At 39.9% G+C, this 25,302-nt stretch overlaps 1 protein-coding gene across 5 annotated transcripts in view; it reads left to right on the top strand.

Annotated features, from left to right (window-relative positions):
- The window catches only part of Ssdp (Sequence-specific single-stranded DNA-binding protein), a 226,706-nt gene that overhangs the window by 189,684 nt on the left and 11,720 nt on the right, over window positions 1–25,302 (top strand). For 4 of the 5 annotated variants that reach the window (XM_065225967.1, XM_065225970.1, XM_065225966.1 and 1 more), the window contains 4 exons: window positions 4,325–4,515; window positions 4,588–4,734; window positions 5,201–5,407; window positions 22,367–22,683. In XM_065225967.1, coding sequence (XP_065082039.1) covers window positions 4,325–4,515; window positions 4,588–4,734; window positions 5,201–5,407; window positions 22,367–22,471 — 650 coding nt within the window. In that variant the 3' untranslated portion in view covers window positions 22,472–22,683. Of the gene's footprint in view, window positions 1–4,324; window positions 4,516–4,587; window positions 4,735–5,200; window positions 5,408–22,366; window positions 22,684–25,302 lie in introns of those variants that run through there. The other variant, XM_065225969.1, reaches the window with a different exon arrangement.

Genomic DNA, 25,302 nt, shown 5'->3' with positions numbered 1-25,302 from the left:
CTGAAGATTTCCTGTAAAAAGATGAGGCGCGATGCAAGTAGATGCGAGAAATGAAAGAATATTTTTCGAAGATTGATTCGCTAGTGGTAGATCTGTTGAGCATCTAGAATTGAGATTTGGATGTGTCGCCCCCCTCGATATAGACTATAAATAGAACACACCAAAATAAGCACGTCTACCCAGGCATGGAAAATCATTTGCATTCATTTCATACATTCATTTACATTCATTTGCCTCTAACTTTTTTCATCAACAGCATTCCGCAAAATTATGTAAAGAACTTTTGTAGGTTTTGTTATTAGCTACAACTTTTGCTCATATGTCAAATCTGTATCTCTTATGCATCACGAACTAAAGCGGGCAGAACTTGTTACTGTTTTTCAGTGAATGTAAAATACATTCACTGAAAAACAGTAGTGGCTTCTGTTCGCTCTGGTTCGTCATGCATAAGAGATACGGATTTGACTTGTTAATAAAAGTTATAGTTAATAACAAAACCTACAAGAACTCTATCCATCATTTTGCAAAATGCTGTTGAAGAAAAAGTTAGAAGCAAATGAATGTAAATGAATGCACGAAATGAATGCAAATGATTTTCCATGCCTGCGTCTACCAACAACTGGAACACCTACCCTAGGTATGATCCATAAAATTAACATTTCTTTTTCAATTTTTCTTAAGAAGATTATTATAGAAGCTTCTTTTGGAAGCTAATTCTAGACGCTTGACCATCGCTCCGTTCATCTACCTAAAGACACGGCAGGACAGTAAATCTAAGTAGTTAAGCATTAATGGAGCAATTTTTCATGGTTTATGGATCAAAATTAATAATACAGTGTCCAAAACGTGAATAATATACGTCTAATTTATGGATCATCGCTGTTCGGAATATCGGGATAACCCTGTACCGCCAAACCCAGTGACAACCCTGTGGGAGATTCAGAGAGCTACAGTAACGGTCGCTGTCAGAAATGACAGACGTCAGGTTTGGTTCAACGGAACTGTGAACTCACAGTTCCGTTGAACCAAACCTTAGATAGGTCGGAGTATGAACGAGAAAAAAAGAGCAAAAGAAGATACAATTCCAACCCATCTAAAAAACGTTTTACAGCTAAATTATTTTAATTGCCTAAATTTGTTAATATACCTATCGTTTAATTAAATTATAGTTATTTGTAGTGAGCTAGCTACCAAAAATCAATACGAAACTAACGATTTTAAATTGGCTCACTACTTGACTTGCCTATTGGTCCCAAGCAAATCGATTAAAGTACCCCATGCTAGTCAAAATTCTAGTACTACACAATGTTTGTTTTGAAAAAAAAATGAGGGGTTCGTGTTTTATAGGGGTGTATCGATAAGCTTGGGACCGAAGATAGTACCAGAGCTTAGCCAAAAAGTTGAGGACATTTCTTCGGGACCTTCTGGTCTTAGAGTTACCTCTATGTAGCTACTGAAGTAGGTTAGTTGGAGGTGGAATTCGTGCAAATATTGAATTTAATAACCCTTTATTTGCTTAATCTAGATACTACAATTTGATCCTATAATCTGGTAACCTACAATTTGTTCCTAAACGCTATATACATGATTTACCCTAAGTAACTAGTAAGTAGCTCATTCTGCATCGTTTGCGTGCTTAAGTAAAATAATAATTGAATCCCTAAATGCTAAATCTAGCCAAATCTTTGTTGAAAGAGTGACGGAAGATAATTCTCGGTTTGAAAATTTCCCGCTCAGCCTCCTATCGCTTTTCATGGAGGATTTTCTCTTCCTCCAGCGCTTTCTTATTTGCGCTTTTCTCCTGCAGCAACTGCTCTAGGGATTTTTCCAGGCTGACCTCATTGGTACTTCCTTTTCCAGATTCGGTTGCGGCATCACTCCTCGCTCTATTATTTCTGCTAGGTGGTTTCTTTGGGACAGACTTCTTGGTTCCTTTTGCCACCTTCAGCATATTTGTGCACTTAGAGCACGTCTACGGAACCTCCTTTACAGCTGTTGTCTTACCAGCACAACTATAATGGGTCCAGAAATCGCAGACATCACACTGGACCATATCATCTACTTCTATCGCTGTTCTGTTCTTCACTCAACGGTGGTGTTGATCCCTCTGACATTTTGAGGTTATATCCGATGTTGTTCTTCAAGAATGTTCGGATTAATGAAAGCAACTTCCTCAGAGCAGTCTCGTTTTGGACAGCTTGAAGCTGAAATAGGTTTTATTATAAGCATTAAGATTGGTTTAGATTTTAAATTAGTTTTATTAAACTTATTTCAGCTTCAAGCTGTCCAAAACGAGACTGCTCTGAGGAAGTTGCTTTCATTAATCCGAACATGGCTATATTTTTAGGTGCGCAAACATGATTTTCTATGGATCACTTTCTTTAGTTTAAGGTTCACTGCTGAATGTATTATGGATCAATTGCAATATGTTTATGGGTAATTCGTACAATTTCAATGCTCATTGCTTAGAAATTTAGCGGTACATTTTTACAATTGTGTTGCTAAATTTTACATTAAATATGGATCATATTGATATTTTTTATGGTTCATTCACACTTTTTTAAGGATTTTCTCCGAAGTTTTATGGATCATTTGGATGTTTTTTATGGAACGTTTTCCAATATTCTATGGATCATTTATTGGTTTTTATGTTCAAAAGTATGTTTGCCGCTCGTATGTGTTAAGCCAAGTTTAACTATATAGAGAATTTTACAGAACACTTAATTTTACATGAGACTTTTGTAGTCTGTACTTTGGTATTCTTCTCTGATATATCTTGATGTCTGCCCTAGAATCCTTCAAAATTCTATTTTAAATCGAAATTGAAGGCATTTCCAAATACTTTTCCTGGTGTTCTAACGTTTTGCGGTTCACTGGTCACCCTGGTTAAAACTTTCAATTTTTTAACAGATATGTATATTTTGTTAAAACTACTGAAGACTTTCTTTGTGCCTAGTACTCAATTTAAACATTTTGTGAAAAAGTGACTTTAGTGACTATTTTTAGGGAAATAGTGACTTAAGTGACTTTTTGGTGTAAAAAGTGACTTTTTAGTGACTGGCTTCAAAATAGTGACCAAGTCACTAAAAAGTGACCTGCTACCAGCCCTGAACTGTCAAGGAGGTTCCAAAAATTGGTTTCCAACAAAATCTGGGACTTATGGTCCATACATGGTCCCAATCGACAAGCATTTTCCTTAGAAAGGTGAAGGCTGACACAAGAAGATGGGAAGACCCGCTTGACCACCGAACTCAGGTTGTCCTGGCAAGACTCAGAACAGGCCATACCAGAGTCTCGCATAACTTTTCAGGGAGCAGGGCTGTTCCGGAAATTTTGCGAGCTCTGCCGCATCAACTGTTCAGTGGAACACATAATCTGCCACTGTACTCAATACGAAGGCCCACGAGAGCTGTACGGCATACTGGGCAGCATTAGGGACGCACTGACTAGGATCACAGCATTAATGGGCTTCCTCCGCGAGGCCGGCCTCTTCGATCAAATATGAAACCAGCCAAAATCCCGACCACCGCAATACCAATCTCTTATCACCTAACATCTCAAACCAAAGCAAGATCCTTAGCAACTTAACAATCCAAACTCCGAATAAAGACAGCACATTGTCAGCCTCAGTACTCAACTAGAGGAGGCCTCTTATAGATAAAAAGGAGAGAAAAAACTTTGTATCTAGATGAGGTCCCTTCTGGACTCAGAAATCATCATAATTTTTAAGCCTTCGTTGGAATATTAATTATAAGATCTTAGAATGAATGTCGATTTATCCGTGTATTTTCAGCTTTTGATCAATCGTTTCCATAATTTCGCTTAATTTGTCCTCAATCAGATACATTTTTTCAATACAACAATATTCACTACCCTTTCCTGGCGAATAATTGAGATTTTCATACAAACCTGCAAAAATTTCTCGAAAGGGTTGGATCAATTTTAGTGCTAAGCTATGTCCATTTATTTCTGTTTGAAAAAAAACCTTTCTAAAATCATTTTCGTTCTTTTTCTCGTTTCCAAACCACCATGTGCAAATGATCCCGCTGAAACGAACCCCCACCCCCCCATTGAAAACGGAATCGAACTTATGTGTGTCTGTGTAATAACCAACTGCCCGAAAACTCTTCATCGCTTAACCCATCATCAAACTCCCCCGGCTCATCCATCATCGATCATCGTCACGTTTTGTGCTAATGGGACCCCTTCCGACCGGCTGCTTGTACAAACACTGCTTTCGCTATTATATGTACCCTCGCAAACCAATTCGAATTTCAAATCAAAAATAATTGTGATTCCACTAAAAACACCAAAACGAACGCAGGCCCCCCAGGAATGGGTCCGATGAATCCTAGAATGAACCCACCTCGCGGGCCCGGCATGGGTCCCATGGGCGCCGGTACGTACGGGCCGGGTATGCGTGGCCCCCCGCCGAACAGCAGTCTGGGCCCGGGTGGTATGCCCCCGATGGGCATGGCCGGCGGACGGCCCCAGTGGCAACCCAATACGTCATCGGTGAGTTTGAAGCCACGATCTTTATGCTTTAGAAATGTGAAGAGTGCTTAACCTTGCTTCGATTCGTTACAGCCCATGAACTATTCATCCTCGTCACCCGGTAACTACGGTGGTCCACCAGGACCGAGCGGACCGCCCGGTCCCGGAACGCCCATCATGCCATCACCTCAAGATTCATCCAACTCCGGCGGCGAGAACATGTACACACCAATGAAACCCGTGAGTGTAATGGGCGAGTTTGCATTTTACTGAGGGGTTCCACTAGAGGCAGTTTGTTTGATGTTTGTAATCTTGCAAAGGATTTCGATTTTTATGCATCAATTATTTTTGCTAAGAACAATGATGTTTGTTATGGTGCCCATTTCATCTCGATTTTTAAGACATTCAGTCGTTAAGGTGCTTATGAAGAGCCACTTCTTTAATGCTTAGTTAATCATATCATAGCCTAAGTCCAAGATTGAATAAACATTCTCTTTGACCGAGATCTGGAAAATCATCTGTTCAAGATATTAAATTATTTTTCGAAAATTCGAGGTCAGAGGTTAGAAATTTGGGTTTTAAATTTTTGGCTGCGGTTCAGATATTACCGATGATGGAACCCTTAATTCCAGAACATCAACAACAACAACAACAAAAAATGCTAAAGTAAACGAGTTTTGCTAACCATTCCAAACACAATCTTTAGGAATTTCCCATGGTCGGCGGTTCGGACGGTAGCGGCCCGATGGGCGGTCCCATGGGCCCGAACTCGATGGGTGGCCCGGTACTTAACAACGACGGTCTGGACGGTATGAAGAACAGCCCGGCGAATGGTCCTGGCACGCCCCGGGAAGACTCCGGCAGTGGCATGGGCGATTACAACCTCGGTGGCTTCGGTGGACCCGGAGAGAATGTAAGTTTCGAATCGTTCTGAACTCACTACTAGGTTTTGTGTTTTCTTTCTTCGTGATTGTCGTGATTTCTGTTATGTTCTTGTTTCTGTACAAAAGTAAAAATGTCTACAAAATGATTGGGAAGGGGGCGTGGGCATCTTTTGTCTTTTTGTTACGCCCCCTCCTTTGAACGCAAGTTAATGTTGCAAGTTGAACGAAATTCGCGCTAGTGAAAGTGATTCTCCTTAGGTAGGATTTTGTAATTTAATGCATTATCTTTTTAGTTGAATCCTAAAATGTTTGTATCTTTTAAGTTAACTTTTACACGGTGATGGGTGTGACTAATACTGCTGGAAACACAAATGATATTTTAATGTAACTAAACAACTGGTTCCCGTAAATTCCTCGTTCCCTTTCCTTCACTAACAAGTTCCCAGATTCTCTTGTAAATAGTAGTGCATTAATGCGTTTTTATTTTTCTCCAACTGTAGTCCATTTTGATTTTTTGATTTTTTTTTTTTTGGTTTCGCTTTAGTAGTAAAATTTTAAATCTGAGAAGAAAGAATCACTGATGATAAGATTTAAAGCTGAAGTTAACCCTCATATTTTTAAAAGCTTTTCGAAAAATAGGCATTTTTATGCGAAATGCGTTCAATGTGTACATAATTTTAGCAAAGAAAAATCATGATTTTCCCCCCACGAGGCAAGAAAGAAAACAACAAACGAAAAGAAGCAAAATAGCATCAGGTTTAACCTAATATCTTAATTATCTCCCCTCCATATACGTTTCTCACCGATATGAGTTTGTAAGAAAAATCTCCTTCTCTTCTCTTTATTTTTATATTATCATTTCCAATAGTTCTCTATGCATAATAAAATCGTTTCGGTTTTGCAAATTTCTTACCACACACCACTCTAATTCCGTTGCAATAGTTTGTCTTTGTTTTCCTAGTCCTAGCAGTGGTGAAGTGAATCGATTCGCTTTGCATCAACAATAGAAAAAAAAACACACACACACACATTCATTATTTTTTTCCGAGCAACTACAATAATCCTGTATCAAACACACACACACACAACACACATCCATGCGAAAATTTTATGTTCAAGAATCTGTTATGTATGTGCGGTAATTGTATCCGGTTTAACACTCCGTATTATAGTTTACTCATTAACTTTGAAATTCGGTGTTTTTATTTTCTCAATCAAAATGAGAATATTATAAGTTTGTGTTTTTTTTTTGGTAACATCACGATTAACTTTGCACCTTGACGTTTATTAATTGTCGATGCTCGAATACTGGAAAGAAAGTGCACACAGAGAATATCCATCATGCTTTACTGATGTCGAAGGTGGGATCATGTTGTAAATAATATTCTATGTTATAAGAGCAGTTTTTTTTTGCATAAGTAAGGTCAAGATCAGCAGTTGCTAATTGTTTTCCCATCACTGATCGCGCACATACACGGCCGTTGAGACCAACTCAGTGCGAGAGTCACTTTTAGCCAGGTGTATTGGATGTTCGTAGAAACCGTACTGAGTATAGAGTTCTCTACCACCATTAGTATTAGTGAGCAGCTTCACTAATATATGCGTTTTACTGGTTGAAAATTAAAAAAAAAACAAATCGCTGTCAAGTCGAACACTTTGACAGCTGATTTCGTGGTTGAAAATAATAAACAAATCCATTTTACACGGCTACACTAGCTAGGTTGTATAAGTGAGATCTTGCGTCGAGAAGTCGATTGTCATGTTCCCTGAAGAATCCACGCGATTTCTCTCAGATGAAAGGCCGCAACACACTCCGTATTTCTTTATATAGATGAAGTACAATCCATACAGCCTCTCGTGAAGTACGGCCGTTCGTTGTAGCAGGCAAACGCGACCTTGAATTTGGGGCAAATGCGCTCCGTGGTGCTTGCTGAAACGCCGCGCTGCATTACTTTATTCGGTGAATCTATAAGGTTGTGGCGAAATTCCCATAAAACTGAGTAAAAGTTACTCCCCTACTGTGTTAGTCTCAGCGGCCGTATAGGCGACCTGTCTGAAGGATTTAGCTGACGCTAGTCTGTGATCGGGGTCGCTGAAATTTTCAAAGGATTGGTTAATTAATGTTAAGTATACCTCACACGACAGAATTTTCTTCAATTATTTTAAGATCAATATTTTCAACGCTATTTTGGACTAGATTTGTTACATACTATTTACCTATATTTAGACAAATGAAATCTTTCCCGGCTAAAGGATCATGTGCAGATGACAGATGAGAGATGGACAATGTTTGCTTCAATATTTTCCTCCGTAATATTATTGACAATCCAGCTTTCCAAGCACGGTAATGGCGGCCTGTTTGTATGAATAAATGTATCCTTCACTGTGCTATCTGGAGGTTCGGATTTTGACCCCTCCCTTTCTCTCTCCCAGGAACAGAAGAAAATGAAACAACATGCGCCCTCCAGTTATGCATGTATGTATGTATGTATGTACAATCCAACTTCCACTGTCCGGGAGTGTTTTTATGGAAAAAAATGTTTGCAATATAATCTATTATTATCTTATACTGACCCCATTGCAAACAATTTTAGCCCGGAAGTTGAAAGGTGATAGATCTGTTGAGATTAAGTAACCCATTTCAGAATGCCTGGTCACTCACGTCCATTCCGAGGTTACTTTCACTTACAACAAGCCCCGCATACACGTAGTACCGATATAAAATGTATATTGGTACTGCGTGTACACTTCCATCATCAAAGCAATTCCTGCTTTGTAGATGGCATGTACTTAGTAGGATGCATTTCATAATTTTATATCTAGTTATAATCAGTTAGATCTCACCGCTTATGTATTGTGTCCTTGCTGCTGAATCTTTGCCATCTCGATTCTCATTGAGTCCTGTTGAATAATCGTCATCTGTAATGGAATACTCTTCTCTCTCTTTCTCTATCACTTTTCGATGTTTTTCGTATCTCTTCTTGAATATTGTAACCTTTTGCCTAGGAACCTCCACTGGATCCTCATCTATCACTGTCTGAAGAATCCGTTACATCCTTCCGTTTCAAAATCTTATGAATAAATGCTTCCACTTCCCGGATGGCGGCCCGCTTGATTCACTCCATCTTGATGACCTTCAGTTTGCCTATCAGCCTCTGCCACTTTTCGTCCTTTAGACACAAATCCGAAATCAGATCTTTTTTTTTTACGCAATCAATTTTAGAATTTTAATCGTTCAGATTTCATAAACTCCATAAAAACACAGAGACTTTTTTTTTAGCAAAATCAAAACACGTCATTTCAATCGCGTGACCTACTTCGATCAACTACATACGCCCTCCAGTTAGTGTCAAAAATCACAGTGAAGGATACATTTATTCATACAAACAGGCCGCTATTACCGAGCATGGAAAGCTGAATACTTTTCAATATTGACAACAACAGCACGATTGTCATAAATTGGTTGCAGAAACTTCTATACCACTTATGACCGTCACAAACAAGTTGCTCCAACTTTTCGAGCTGAAAGTGTGTTACTTGGGAATATTTTAGCTTTTGTGGTGTCTGCTTTATTGACATTCAAATCAAAAGTGCACCCCCACACGGCAGAAGTTTCGTCAATACTTCCGTCAATATCTTAAAGTTAATCTGTCTAACAATATTTTGCTGGGTCATCAATACAGGGCTGCAAACGATAAAAGAAGCTCAGGTTTGCCCGTGAAGTACTTCATCGACTTCCAGACCAGTTCACTATATTCTCGGCAGAAGCGGTCTCTGCTTTTATTGCTGCTACCACTCTCTCAAACAAGCCGATTGCCGTATTTCCGGACCCCGCAAGTGTAGTTCTAGCCCTCAACTCAGACTGTATCAAGCACTCATGGATCCAAGCCATTCAGCGGTATGCTCCCAGAAACACTACATTTGTATGGATTCCGGGACACTGCGGCATTCGTAGTAATATAGTAGCTGATCATCTAGCGGCTTCAGGAAAACAAGCCCAACTGTTTACCAAGGAGGTTCCATCGGGGGACCTGAAAAAATGGATTGCCAACAAAATCTGGGACTTCTGGTCACATACTTGGTACCAATCGACAAGCATTTTCCTTAGAAAGGTGAAGGCTGACACAAGAAGATGGGAAGACCACCGAACTCAGGTTGTCCTGGCAAGATTCAGAACAGGCCATACCAGAGTCTCGGAAATTTTTGGAGCTCTGCCGCACCAACTGTTCAGTGGAACACATAATCTGCCACTGTACTCAGGATCTAGCTCCATCTACTGCTGTAGTCAAACAAAAGGAGAAAATGAGGGGAAATATTGAAGCACGAATTGAAGCCTTTTTCATTTAACCTTTTTTTATACTGGGTCAATGTATTCTATCTCTAATGGATTTTTTCATCTAGTTCGTTTATTTGGAAGGCTCAATCGCGTTTGCTTTACGGAGCCATATTTCATTGTCCATTGTTAGTAGTAGATTTCTCTTATTTCTATAGCTAAAGAGTGTTACGATCAAAATTTCGTCAAACAAGAATGCGTGTAAATTGCTAAAACAAATTAAAAAAAATCATATGATTTTTCTTTTTTAAGTTCTATTAGTATAAAATACAGTAAAAATATTCAGTTAAGCTTCCGGTTGACCGAATCCGAATTGCCAGGCTTTTAATTTAATTCCTGCCATCAAAATTCTGTACAACCACCTCGTCCACTTTGTTCGCCGTAGAACGCCAGTTTGCCTTAAACTGCTTCTCGCTTCCAACAGTTTTTTGGGTCTTTTTCAGATTCCGCTTGACGATGGCCCAATACTTCTCGATTGGGCGGAGCTCTGGCGTGTTGGAACGGGTTTTTGTTCTTGTTGGCGGCATACCACTCCATGTCCTTTTTTTCCGTAATGGCAGGATGCCGAATCCGGCCAAAACAGCACGAACAATAGTGTTGCTTCAAAATAACTGCCACCTTTCCCTGTCCGGTTGCCGTGTAAAACTCCTGCCCAGGAAGCTGCTTGAAGTCTACCTTGACGTAGGTTTCGTCGAGTAGTTTGGATTTTCGGGATGCGCGTGCAACATTGTGATGGCTTCCCGAGCAAAGTGAGAGATCAAATTAAAATTAGAATTTGCTCTTATAATGTAATTAATTGAAATGCACAATTTTACAGTTTTGAATCAAACGGAAAACTAATCCTGCTTTCAATGAAATCAATTTGAGTACTGATTTGCATTCATAATGTTTGACTGAATACGGGCCTGGCGTAAATGGTTAGCATCCATGCTTATCACGCTGAAAGACTTAAGCTCAAATCTCACCCTAAAGGGCTAAAGGGTGTCCCACATCAAATTGCATCATAACCGTACGCTCGCACCTTACGCTTAACTTCACTCATTAGGTTCTGTACAACATCTGGCTGCAGCTTCTTCTGTACGGAAACCCACTTTTTCTTCATGTCTTCCTCAGATTTGACCTTTTTGGGATGCTTCCGTAGTGTCTGCTTCATACTAGCCCAGTATTTTTCGATGGGTCTTAGTTCCGGTGCTTTGGATTGGGGGTTCATGTCCTTGGGTACGAAAGTGATCCCATTGGCTTCGTACCACTCTAGGAGAACATTTGAATAGTGGCACGAAGCTAGATCCGGCCAGAAGATCATAGGGCCCTCGTGTTGCTTCAACAGATGAAGCAGACGCTTCTGTAGACACTCCTCAAGGTAGATCTACCCGTTTACAGTCCCGGTAATTAATCATGTATTTCTTGGCAAACTTTGAAAGCTTCTGCTCTCTTACTTCCTCCGGAACATCAAACTTGTGCTGGGCGGTGAAGAATAGTAGCGCCGGAAGCTGCCGGAAGTCCGTCTTGACGTAAGTCTCATCATCCATGATGAGACAATGAGGCTTCGTCAGCATCTGGGTGTACAGTTCCCGGGCCCGTGTCTTTCCCACCGTATTTTGCCGTTCGTCACGATTTGGAGCCTCCTGCACTTTGTACGTATGCAGTCCCTCCCGGTCCTTGGCACTCTGAACGAAAGACTTGGACAGATTCAACTTTTTGGCCACATCCCTGACCGAAGTATTGGGATTCCGCCTAAACGCTTTCACGACACGCTTGTGATCCTGATCACTAATAGAACATCCATTCTGACCGCATTTCACCTTCCGTTCGATGCCTCAGAGTTTCGTAGTAACGTTTAATCACACGACTCACCAGTGACTGCACGATTCCGAGTTGTTTTCCGACGTCCCGATGAGAGAGTTGTCAGGTGCTTGCGCAAAATCAATTCGTGACGTTGCTTTTCGGGTGACGCCATTTTATCCAACTATCGAAAAACTAACAGCGATAGAAATACAGTGTGAACAATACACTCTAAACTACTTCTACCCAAATTTTCAAGAGAAAATACCCAATGGGTAACTTGAAGCCATGAACTTAAATCAAAATTTAAACAAGAAATTAACAAGCTAAGTTGCTTTGATTTAAAATGTCTTGATTGCATAATGAAAGCACAATACGAGATCAGACTTCTGTCGCGACAACCGACTTTGCTCGGGTTGCTCCTCTTGTTTGGACGCCAACTGAAGAGCAAATGTCAAAATCAAAATAGAGGCATCATTCTGTCCGCACATACCTACAAAATATCGGGTGTTCAGGTTTTTTAAATGCTCGAATAAATGAAATGCATCACGTTTAAGCCAACCAAATTTTGATCGTAACACCCTTTAGTAGGAGTTGGGCCGAATACTCGCTGCTTACCCGAGGCTAGGTGGGTACATTGCCGAAGGATAGGATCCCTCCCCGCTGAGGGTGCTGTTTCGTTGTCTCATCAGAGCGGTGTCGCCAGTATGAGCGGTAGTGCGATTCTAGATTCGTCTGAGACACTCATCGATGACCGGATGACGGTAGTTTTGTTATCAGATTATGCTCCTCTCGAATACAGGATGAACCTTGATACGAGAAGCGAATGGACCACAGTTGAAATTCGTTATGCTCTCTGTAGAATGATTGTCATCCCAAAGTGAAATGCATATGGGTTTGGTTCAGCCCCGTAACGCAAATCATCCAAAACGATGATGTAAATAATTCTATCGAACTTCATTTGCTGATCCAGGTGGAAACTTAGTCATCGCTAGCAGAGGTGGTACGAACATTGATATAGCGTGGAAACCGAAAATTGTATAGTTCGTGCTGAAGGAAGTTTTCTCTACCAACAAAAGATTTTTGTATCCATGTTGGAAAGGCTGTTCATGGCTGTTCAATATGGAAATGTAAACTTTCGAATTATAAATCTAATTTAAGGTGATTCCTTGTAGAGTCCACAAATGGCCGTGGCTATAAATGCACTTCCATCTCGAATTTTCAATTACACAAACCTCGGAAATTAGAGCCCTATTTCACCTGAAATTGCTACTGCATGTATGCTGCAGCGCAGCAAACGTGGGGTAACAGTTTCATTGTAGTATGTGTCGTGGATGCTGGTATTTGTGCACTTAAAGATTCGAAGTGGTAGCAATAATAAGCTAAATGTATGTACGTCGGAGGCGAACCAGCTCCGGGCTGAAAGTCTCTCTAATTAAGAAAACCCAACCTAATGTCTGTTCAAAACAACGGGTAGGTCACTCCACACACCAATCTTGAATGATATTTTTTTCTCAGTGTGTTGCAGGTGTTCCGATTGTGCCGGTTATAGAGCAAGCTGCGATTGTTTGTAAAATACCCATTCTGGCAACCCGGTATTTCTGACACCTTGAATGTTTTGGTTTGAAATCGCAATGATTAATCGGTCTAGCGGCACTTCGGATTTAAATCTATAAGTGAACCGAGTAGTGAACTGCTGGTCTGAGTTCCTCTGGTATATTTAATTAGAGGATGTTCCTGAATATACAGCCAAGCAGCACGTAATGTTGTGAAAAACTTCAGTGACCAGCAGTGCTCCCATTTTATTTACAACAATCAAATTCCTACTAAATTGTGTCGAAGGTGTGCCTATGGATGTGTCCAAGCTGTTCCGAATCTAATTGCGGCACAATGTGCTAAGTGACTTGGTACGCAAGCTTCTAAAATGACTGTATCAGGAATTTTGTAAAAGGAAAAATAGAGGCAAATCAACGCTGGCAAATAAGTAGAGTAGGTCTAATATTTCATCCCGTAACACATAAGAAATCTTAACTCCATACACATTTTTTAAAACATTTGATGGGAATGTCTTAGCTCGCGGATTTTTCAAATTTTGAATAAATTTCAATCTAAAATGATGATTGATGATCCGAAATTTACGAGCTAACCGGTGATTATGTTGAATACATTCAATCTACGGAATTGTCTTCAAATAGATCCGGCATCCTTGATTGAGGGTTTTTCAAGGCGTCTCTTTGCGGAAAACGAACCACATTTGTTGATCCCGGTTTGCTCGATTAATTTTGGGGATAACATTGTAGCCTTTCGTTATGCGAGGCTGTGTATTTCTTGAAGCAAAGACCATGTGAATCTTATGGCGAAGATCGTTTTGGGAAAATCTGGAAGATTACGCGGTGTATCAAATCGACTGAATGTTAAAATTCTAAATTGTGGATAGAATTTCTAGTAAGTTTCATGTACCGTGGACCCCCGGTAATCTGAACACTTTTTAGTTTGAACCCGCTAATCTTTAGCACATGGAATGAAGAAAACAAAACAGCATATAGGACTACCTGGAACTCGCTTTTCTGCTGGTCGTAGGGTTACTAGACGCTCAAATTAAAAATGAACCCCGTTAATATGCATGAAGTGTTATGGTATAAGTAAAGAGCGGTTAAGCAAATTGGTCAAACCAATTGGTAAAATCCGAACTGTCAGTGGACGAAACCTAACCTCAATTACCTAACGTCCATTCCTTACCCACGAACTTAGACCGTTCTTCCGGGTTTATTTTGGCTCTCAGCTTCCTTGCTATCTCTTTTCCTATCATGGGGAAGGCGGAATAAAGGCCAGGAAAAGTGGGGTTAGTTGTTACGTGCATCATGACGCGGGTGATGACACCAGCCACACAATTTTGACAGTTCAGAGATTAATCACCGACGAGATATTAGAGCACGCAAAACCTAACCATGGGAGTAAAAGAAAAAGCAACGAACGGGAGCCTAAACAAACCATAGAAAAGGGGGACGGGGAGATTTAGGTCCCGTTTCTATCTATCGAATGCCAGGGAGGTGACTTCCACACTTGGAACCTATGGAACCCATCAACACTTGGGTCGGTACCAACGGCTCTACTTCTCTTCCGATCGGAGATCAACACTGAAGCAAATAAACTTAAGAATTTCATAAGGCCCGATAATTCATTGTTCTTTGTTTGTAACAAAATTCACTTTATGCCATGTCTAGTAGGGCCGAATACTCGTGGCTTATCCGAGGTTAGAGGGGTAAATTGGCGAAGGATAGGAAAAGGAGAGGAGCTTGGGGGTAGGGTTTCGTTGTATCATCAGAGCGATGTCGCCCGTATGAACGGTAGTGTGGTTCTAGATGCGTCTGGAGTTCGACCGGCTATGGTGACCAGTTGGTTTGGCTTGATATCTAGGTATAGATGAAAAGGTCCTATCTGCTTTGATCGATTCTCTTAATGAACTTTCTCTTTTGATAACCACGACTATGCAAACATATTTCGTGCTATTTTTGCCATACAAATTTGAAAAAAAAACGTCAGCCACAACAGGGAATGTTTTTACAGCGGATTAACCGCAGAGTTTTTACCGAAAGAGAAAATGGATGAAGGGAATCGATCACAACAAAAATGTTCTCCTAGATATATGAATTTTTATAAGATTGATACTCAATAAACTTTGATTTTGAAGTTCGAGGAACTTTGTAAAAGTTCAAAGAATATTGTAGAACTGCATTGAACCTCAGGAAACTTCGTAGAAGTTCAAGAAACTGCGTAGCTGTGCTGGAAACTTTCTAAGAGCACAGCAAATAGAAGCTCAGCAAACTTTGTAAAAGCTCAACGAATTTCGTAAATGAACATCGTAGAAGTGCAGATAATTTTGTAGAACTTCAGTAAATTTTGTAGAAGTTCAAAGAACTTTGTGGAACTGCAGCAAACGTTTTAGAAATTTAGCGAATATTGTAGAAATTTAGAGAATGGACCACTTTGTCAAGCAGTTTTTGGTGTGATTTTCTACCAGCGATTTTATGAAGCTGGATCAACAAACTACTTTTTTTTTTGAAAATCACTAATTGTGGCTAATTTTTTCGTGATTCTTGAAGATAAGTTCGAGTGGTCGTAAATGTAATTTTGAATTGCTCTATACCAGTGGTTAATTTCAATGAAGTTCAAGGGTCATTTACTTAATTGAACTTCGTAAAACTTAAAGATATCGTAGAAATTCAGGATTTTAATAGATATTCGGGGAGCTTCGAATAGCTTCATAAATCTTCGTAGCAACTCAGGGAGCGTTGTTAACATTCGTAAAACTTGGAAGTGAAAACTTTCTACAAGCTTGGAAAGCTGTTTTGAAGTTAAGGATACTTCATAAAAGTGTTGGGATTTTTGTTTTAATTTTAGAGCACTTCGTTATAATTTGATTGACTTGGATTAGTTCAGAGAATTTCGTAGAAGTCAAGGATTTTTTTTTTCCTTTGGTTTGTTTTTTCCGTCGATCTTGTTTTCCGTGCTGAGCACCAATGCTACCGACGTGCCAGGAAGGCAGCTCCCACACCTGGACCCTACCTATCGACCCATCAACTCATGAACCGGGGACCAACGGATTTACTTCCCATCCGAAGGAAGGCGTGATCAGAGATGTTATGCCTCAGAACATCCCGGCGGCGCCGACTGGGATTGAACCCAGGCCTGCTGGGGTGAGAGGTAATCACGCTTACCACTACACCACCGGCGCCGTTGAAGTCAAGGATACTTTGTAAAGGGTTTTCCATTAAGCGTTTCCTATATTCAAAGTTGAATAAAGCAAACTGCGTGATGTTGACGAGAATTATTTTTCAATTGAAAGGCCTATCAATTCCATAATGTATGGAATATTACATCGTTCAAATTGCCGCCTCGGCTCGCTTGGTGGCGTGCATACGAGAGGTCCAATTTTCCATTACTCTGCACACGACATAGACCTGGTCAATAAGCCGCAAACCACCAATGCCCTCAAAGCCAACATTACTCAAGCCATCAACGAGATTCAACCCGATTTGTGCGCCACACGCTATTTCAAAACTACCCAAATTTGGGTAGAATCCACCCATATCGGTCAAAACTGAACCTACCCATAAATTAGTAAACTATGTTGGGAATGACAAGTTGACAAATGGACAACATTGACATGAATCCGATCGACTTTGTTCATTTGTCAACTTGTCACTCCCAATATAGTATACCCATTTTTGGTTAGGTTCAGTTTTGACCGATCTGGGTGGATTCTACCCAAATTTGGGTAGTTTTGAAATAGTAAGTGGCGCACAAATCGGGTTGAATCTCGTTGATAGCTCAAGTAATGTTGGCTTTGAGGGCATCGGTGGTTTGCGGCTTATTGACATAGACCTGCGACTTAAATCACACGATCTTGGTGGTCAGTTGACATTGTCTCCATGTGAAATAACCATGCCCGGAAATTGCTCATGCAGAATATCGTGTGGCACCGTCCTGTTGGAACCACATATCATAGCCTAAACTCAACAACACAAAGGCTTACGGTGAAATGGCATTCGACCAAATTTTCCATAGTAAATTGTTTTTTCGTCCCTCCCTTTCTCGAAACCTGGCTATCCCTTGCCACATATCTTCCTCTTTAGGCCAGAAGAAGCTGGTAATCATCGACCTGTAGCACTCTCCGTTTATGGTGATGGCCTCGCCAGCGTCGTTTTCGAAGAAGTACGGACCGTTGACGCCTCCGGCCCAAATTGCATACCAAAAAATTGCTTTCTGGGGATGCATTGCCACTTGGTGAACCTCGTGTGGATTGGCCTTGTCCCAAATTCGACAATACTGCTTGTTCACATACCCGTTCATCCAGAAATGGGCCTCGCCGCTGAAGAAAATTTTTCGGGCAGAATCGGGGTCTGTTTCCAACTTTCAAAACCCAATCAGCGAACACACGGCGCTGTCTATGACCGTTAAGCTTGAGCTCAATTGGATGTTGTATGGGAGCAGACCCAAGTCTCGACGCAGAATTCGCCAAGTTGAAAGCTGCGAGAGGCTCAGTTCTTGTGCGTGGCGAGGAATCGACTGCCGCGGGTTCTCCTGCACACTTTTGCGTACTGCGGCGAAATTCTCGGCAGATCTTGCATTCCGTTAACGTACGGGTGGTGGTTGAGCGTTCACACATCGTAGAAGTTCAGGGAATTTCGTAGAAGCTTAGGACATATCGCACAGGTTCAGCAAACTTCGTATACTCAGTTTATGGAACTTCGTAGCAGTTTGTCAGAGAACTTAATTCATAAAGGCTCAATGAACTTCCTGAAATTTAGCAGATATATGCCAAATTACGTATCGATCGGACGCCACCTTTAAGGATTTGCATGAAACTTTGCATAATTATTAATCTCTTAAAAAATTGCAAATGGCGTATTCGATATTTTTCAACAAATCATGACTCTCAAACGTCACTTCCAATCGAAATGCCATCTGAGGCAAAGTTGTAGAAGAAGATAATTCCTTTTCAGGAAAAATAGACACGACTAAACAATATCAAGTAATTATGGGTTAAAAATCGAGAAATTTTACCTCAAATGAGAATGATTGACCATAACAAACAATTATCCAAAGTTTCATGCAAGTCGGAGAAGGTCGAGTCTGAAATTCTTTTTTTTTTGTGTTTGGCCTAGAAATGCTCTTCAGGATTATCCGGCAATTTGAAGATCTTAGTCGAATAACACACCACCACCAATCAGGCTAAGGTCTTGTTGTCCTCTGCTGTCCGAGGAAGTCGTCTTCACTCTACTCGTAGTCTGCGAAGGGTCCGCAGGTCGCCTTCTGCTTGGTCGATCCACCTTGCCCGCTGCTCGCCTCTTCTTCTTATTCCTGTTGGGTCGCTTTCGAGAACCATTTTCACTGGGTCGTCGTGCGACATTGTTACGACGTGCCCAGTCCATCGTAGTCGTCCAATTGTTGCAATGTGGACGATGGATGGTTCTCCAGCAGCTGGTGTAATTCGTGGTTCATTCGCCTCCTCCACGTTCCGTCATCCATCTGCACTCACCCGTAGATGGTACGCAACACCTTCCGTTCGAAAACACCTAGGGCTCGTGGCCGAAAACGACCACCGGTCTAATCAGAGTCATGTAGACAGTCAACTTCGTGCGGCGGCGAATTTTATTCGACCGGAGCGTCCTCCGGAGTCCAAAGTTGGCACGATTCCCTGCCATAATGCGTCTTTGAATTTCTCTGCTGGTATCATTTTCGGCGGTCACCAGTGAGCCCAAATACACGAACTCATCGACCACTTCGATTTCGTCACCGGCAATCTGAACTCGGGGTGGGAGGCTACCATTGGCTTCCCTAGAACCTCTTCTTATTCTTCTTAGTCGAATAAAGAGAGCTTGAAAAAAAAAAATTTCCTACTTGGAATAAGTTCAAGGAACATTGTGTGAGTTATAGGAATTTCGTAAAAATCCAGCACTTGGTAGAAATCAGTTGTAGAAAAATATATAAAGAATTTCTTACAAGTTGATGGTACTTCCTACAAATTTAGGGAGCTAACCCAAGGAACATTTCAAGTTTTATTGAGATTTTAAAGCATTCTATAAGTCTCAATCACGATCTACAGAACCCTAATAAAACCAACATTTTTAGTTGGGCAGAGAGCTTCGGATAAGTTCAATGGATTGGAAAGACGTTCATGAAGATTCGTTTGACTTGAGAACTGAGTTCAAGTACATGAACCTTTGTGGAATAACAAGAACCTTCATAGAAGTTCAGGAAACATCGTTAAATTTTTTAGAACTTCGTTAAATTTCACGGATTTTCAATAGGATATCAATAAAGTCCTTCGAATATTTTTCCAGACATTAGGTTAATCAAGTATTATTCTGCTGGTCTGCAACCACCGACATACCGACATGAATGACCATAGCAAAAACAATAAAATTTCTAACCAAAGCAAACTACTGACAACTGGCTACGTGTTCGCGGTAAATATTTAGCTAAGCCATGAACCTGCATGCAAAAGTTATTGGTTGGTTCGTGTCTGATCTATTCTGGACAAATTATTTTTATCTAGATCAAAAATTCATATGGTTTTGACAGTTTTGATCACTGCACATTTAAATCGGCCGTTTACGATCTTCGGACATAAGTCAGAATTAAGTATCATGTCGGTTTGTCGGTGCTACGACTGCAAATGTTGGTCTCTATTGTGGTCTCTCAAATATTCATCTAAGGCGGCAGATTGATCAGGAAGATTTTAAGAGATCTCCTGATAACGTCCGCTTAATTTCCGAGCAAAGCTGGAGATCAAATTGAAATCAAAATTTACTGTTATGATATAACTTATTTTGAATACTCCAGTCGATTTCATTTCGGTTGACTTAACGGTTAACATGGCAAAAATGAGAGCTAAATTTTACACTGTTGAATCAAACGGAAACTAATATTCTTTTCAATGAAATCAATTTGATTTCTGATTTTGGATTCATAGTGCTTCTCACGTTGAACGACTTGAGCTCAAATCTCACCCCGGGCAAGTCACGAGCAGCAGAACTTCAAGTTAAGTTGCTTTCATTTTAAAAGTCTTGGCTGCATAATGAAAGCATAATATGATATCTGTCGCGACAATTGAAATCAATATGAGTTTTCATTATGATAGGAGCTGCACACTTTAATATCGATTTGCTTTCATATTGTTAATCGATTTTGCTCGGGCAGTTTTTCATGACTTCAGGTTGATGATTATTCTGAAGACATTGAACGGGTTATAAAATTTAATTTAGAGGAAATGGATGTAATGTCGGCCTAAATGCCCCTAATTTGGGCCCATACATAAATTCAGCAATCGACTAAATTTTCAATAGAGACCAAAAATATCCATTAGTACCGTCCAAATGGCGCGTTCATCTAGATAAAATTGATAAATAGCAGATTTTTAGCGATGGGCCCAATCTAAGATCCATAGGCCAACATTAGATCCATTTCCCCTACGTCTTCAGATATTCTCCCAAGAATGCTGGTTGATCAAATAGTATCCATGTGAATTATTATAAAGATCTCCAGTTGATCCTAAATATCAATAAAGTTCTCCAAATGTTTTCTAGATTTTACTACCGTTGTACAAATACTTGTCTCATGTTCTAATCAATCCTTATGTACCGTGGGACAACTATGCGTTACGCGACAGTTACAAAGGCAGCTTAGGTTGATCAAGAATTCTTGTCTCCAAGACCACGACAAACATAAATTGTTACTTGGTCGTTGATCGAAAAACTTTTGAGATTTCTTCTTCCGTAAAAATATAAGAGTAGTCAACTCTCCATAACTTGATCTTCTAAAAGTCGATGGCATATTCAAGACCAACAATTGAAATGGCCTTAACTCCATTTAGTAATCAAACCTTGTAAGGCCATTTTCTCGCGAACCGAAGTCCGCTAAGGCAAACCAACATAATGAACAGGCAGGAGAAATACTCCTCTACCCGATTGTGATTTATGTTTGCGAATGAAGGTTTCGGTTCGGGAGAAAATGGCCTTACAAGGTTTGTTTACAAAATGGAGTTAAGGCCATTTCAATTGTTGGTCTTGATATTGTGGAACCACAGACAAATGTGATTTTTCTGGCTACTACGATCGTCTCCTCAAATAATATTCTACCAATTTGTTGCTCTATAACTCGATAATTCTATAACTGATCCCTTCAATACCGAGTTGACTGTAATATCAATGAAATTTTGTTTTCAAGATGGCCTGTAGTCAAATGTAGTGTTAAAGTAGTTGAACGCAAATCAGGTTTATTGGATTTGGTTAAGTAATTGAACTTTTTCGATCAAAGCATAACATGGCTCTCATTTTCAACGGTATGGATATTATCTGTGTGCACTGTTTCTACATGTTTCGTTATTACTTCATTAGCGTGTGTTACCCGGATAAATGTATGTATGTTGTGTGTACTTTTCCATTCATTTTCCAACAACAAACTAGTTTACTTTTTATATACCAAAACAAAGAGAAGATAGAAGATTGTATCATTTCATACAAGTATTTAAATAGTTTCCTTTATTTTTTTACCTAAACACAAAAATTGACCCACAACTGTTCAACACTCTCTGCAAATACCTCTTAAAAGCTGTACCTTTGAGTATGTTTCAAGAGAGAAATAAAAAAAGAAAAGGTACAACACCATGCCCTTCCCTTATATTTTGAGATCAAGCAAGATTGAGAGATTGAGACAAATTTCCACACACTTGTGTACTCCGCGAAGCGACGAAATTTTGACGGTTTTCCATTCAAATAAAAATAAAGAGAAAGAGATTGGATTTTTCCTTCAATTTTCCCCTAAATTGTTTAGATGTAATAGCCTAAGAAACTGAAAGAAATGAAAAAAAAATGCAACTAAAATAACTGTTGACCCATTAGTTTACTTAAGATGCACCAACGAAGCAAAAGTTGATGGAGAAACTAATCTACTTATATGATTGTGTATGTAAAAAAAAAAAAAAATATTCTGGTAACACGCAGAAACTGTCCACCTGAAAGGCTGGGGACAGTATCGTCCACTGTATCATTTGTCGATTGGTGAAAATTACTTTAAAAAAACTTGGAATACATTTAGGAATAAAGGCAAAAGAAGAGATTATTGAATAAAGAAGGTTAATTTTTTGACAACTGAAAAGTTGACTTTTCAATGCCTCCTCGATTGCGTCGTCTCTCTCTTTCTCTCTCTCACTCACTCTCACTCTCGATCTCGTTTGATCTCAAATTGGGTTTTCGCTTCCGATGACAGTTGTTGGTCAATTTTGGCACACGGTGCAGCGTTTCCGCCCTCCCGGAAAAGTGCAACTGCGTGCATCACTCACACACAAATCCGGAATTCGCTCTTGCAGGATCAAACCGAGTCGGCCGCTATACTCAAGATCAAGGAAAGCATGCAGGAAGAGGCGAAACGCTTCGAAAAAGATTCCGACCAGCCCGACTACTACATGCAATAACATCCTCCTCCTAGCGTTTCGACTACTGCTTTTACTACTACTACTATTACTACTACTACGACATCATCTACTACCGCAAAAACAACCACTACTTCTTCTTCTGTTGATGAGCCTACTACGCCTACTGGTACTGATGTCATGTCAGCAATTCCCGCAACTGTCACTTCCACCACCCAAAGCAACTGAGTTTCTCGTCTGTTCTACCTATTTTTTTTTTACCAAAAACAACAAAGAAAATCGTTAAGAAAATACACATAAACACGAGCCACCACGCTACACTGGCACCTTCACGTTTATTGCTGCAAAAAATGGAGAAACAAGTTGACATATTTTCGCGAGCAAAACTACCACTAGAAAGTACTACACGGTTTCCTTCGTCGGAAGCTCAAAGCACTATTTAATCATTGAAAAGTTAAGAAACAATTTGACAAATTCCCTCACTCATTCCCACCCTTTCACCCCGCTCTGCCTGTAGTTTAATTATCTCAGCAACCCAAGAGAGAGAGAGTTTCAAAAACAAACACACACACACACACACAAACACATTCAAAATGATAATCATTTTGCTACAAATACAATTAAAAACAAACAAGCAGTATCCAATGGTAACCAAAAAACCAAAATCTACTGAAAATAACGACGGTAACCACTTCTCGAAGCATGCTTATGTGAGAAAGAGTCTCCCCAATTCCCTTAAAGCATCTCCACCCCAGCCCCCCTCTCCTTCCCACCCACTTTCTTTTATGAAACCCCTCGCAAGAGAAAACCAAAACTCGGCTTCTCGTATAAGTATATTTTTATTTTCCGTTAGTTTCCGTCAATTCCTCCAACCGATTCCCGCTTCCGTTTTGTCCAAGTGAATCCCAGAAAAGGGTTAATGAAAATGAAAATGTAAGAAGTTATATGGAACTACACTGACACAAAACAGAAAGATAAAAGAGAACCCTATAGGATAATTTTACCAATACCAATAAATATGAGTAAACGAGAAGCAAACATGTTCGAAGGGAAAACCCAAGGACGAACACAATGAACCGAGCTGAAAGAAAATTGAGCTGGATAATCGGAGAAGAGCGCAGAGAAATGGAACGCGGAAAAGCAAACAACCAGCAGATGCAACTGTGTTAGAATTTATTACTATGATTATGTTTTTTTTTTCTCTCCCGAGCAAGACGTGCAAAAACACAAAACAGAAAAAGAAAACAAGAGAAATGGAAAAATCCAGAAAAATAGTGGAAAATATTCTTTTTTTTTTGTGAAACACAAACAGAGTCGGTTTTATTTTATCCGAAATGGCCATGATGTTCCGCCGATAATCGTTTGTTATTTTGCTGGTTGCTTTGATATATTAAAGGAAAATATGAGAACATAAAATAACAGAACATATCAATTTAGATGGACAATTTTTAAACCCAACACATCATGCTTTTGGTGCTACTGTATATAGACGATCAAATGTAAAATACTGTGGTAGCCACAGCATAGTTCCGTCAAAACTTCACCATTTTCATTGATCCATTGTTAAAGGATTAAATGTTTTACCCCTCTAACCTCGGGTAAACCGAGAGCATTCGACCCAACTCCTACTAGACATATAATGAAGTAAATTTTGTAACAAACAAAGAACAATGAATTATCGGCTCCGTAAAACTAACGCGATTGAGCCTTCCAAATAAATGAACTACATAAAGGATTAAATGTATGGATGGGTCTGAGGTGCGGTTGCTCCACATAAGTTTATCTGGTTTGTTTATTCGGAAGGCTCAACCAACCGGTGAGAACTAACGATTTTAAGTTGGCTCATTACTTGACTAGCCCATTGGTCCCAAGTACATCTATCAGCGTACCCCATTCTAGTCGAAATTCTAGTTCTTCTCTATGTTTGTTTTGATTCGCTATGAAAGTTTGACAGATGAAATGAGTGGTTCGTGGATTTTCCTATGTTTCGAGGAGTGCATCGATTAGCTTGGGACCGAAGAGAGTACCAGATCTGAGCCAAAAAGCTGAACACGTTTCATCAGGACCTTCTGGTCTTAGAGTTACCTCTATGGCTCAACCGCGTTAGCTTTAAGGAGCCGATAATTCATTATCCATTGTTTGTAACAAAATTCACTTAATTCTATGTCTAGTAGGAGTAGGGCCAATTACTCTTGATTTACCCGAGGTTAGAGGGGTACATTGCCGAAGGATAGGATCAGGGGTTACTTTACATGATAACACATTACTATGTTATAAGATGGATCCAATAAACCCTACATGTCGATTTGTTTCAGTGTTTAGGCCCTAGCAAGTTTTTTTTTTTACAAAAGTTGATAGGCCCTTCAAATGTTACGCGAGAGTTCTTTCATCGCCTGCTAAAACTGGTAATGATATAAGTAATAATACAGCTGTAGTTACAACAGATCATACAAATAAAAGTAATCGATCTAATGTAATTCAGAGCCCATATTAACAGCATCATCGGATAGAGAAAACTTTCCCCAACCCGATGATGGTGTTGGTTTTCTTAAGCGAACCCCACACGTATAAATATGTGTATTGAAGCGAAGGGGACTTATTGACAATAGTATTAATGATGTGAATATAGAACTATTATCAATACCGATGTATTGACGTCAATAAAGAATGTAAAATACGATCATTGTCAATGAAAGCAAACGTGTAGCGTCCACTTTATACATAGAGGTAACTCTAAGACTAGTAGGTCCCGAAGAACGTGCCCAACTTTTTGGCTCAGCTCTGGTACTATCTTCGGTCCCAAGCTAATCGATGCAGCTCTCGAAACATAGGAAAATCCACGAACCCCTCATTTTATCTGTCAAACTTTCATA

This window comes from Ochlerotatus camptorhynchus, unplaced genomic scaffold (assembly GCF_037179485.1).
Source record: "Ochlerotatus camptorhynchus isolate MF236.1 unplaced genomic scaffold, CSIRO-AGI_Acam_v1.1 ptg000242l, whole genome shotgun sequence".
In the NCBI taxonomy this organism is placed as follows: domain Eukaryota; kingdom Metazoa; phylum Arthropoda; class Insecta; order Diptera; family Culicidae; genus Ochlerotatus; species Ochlerotatus camptorhynchus.
Note: the sequence above shows the minus strand (reverse complement) of the source record. Positions and strands in the feature narration are given on the sequence as shown.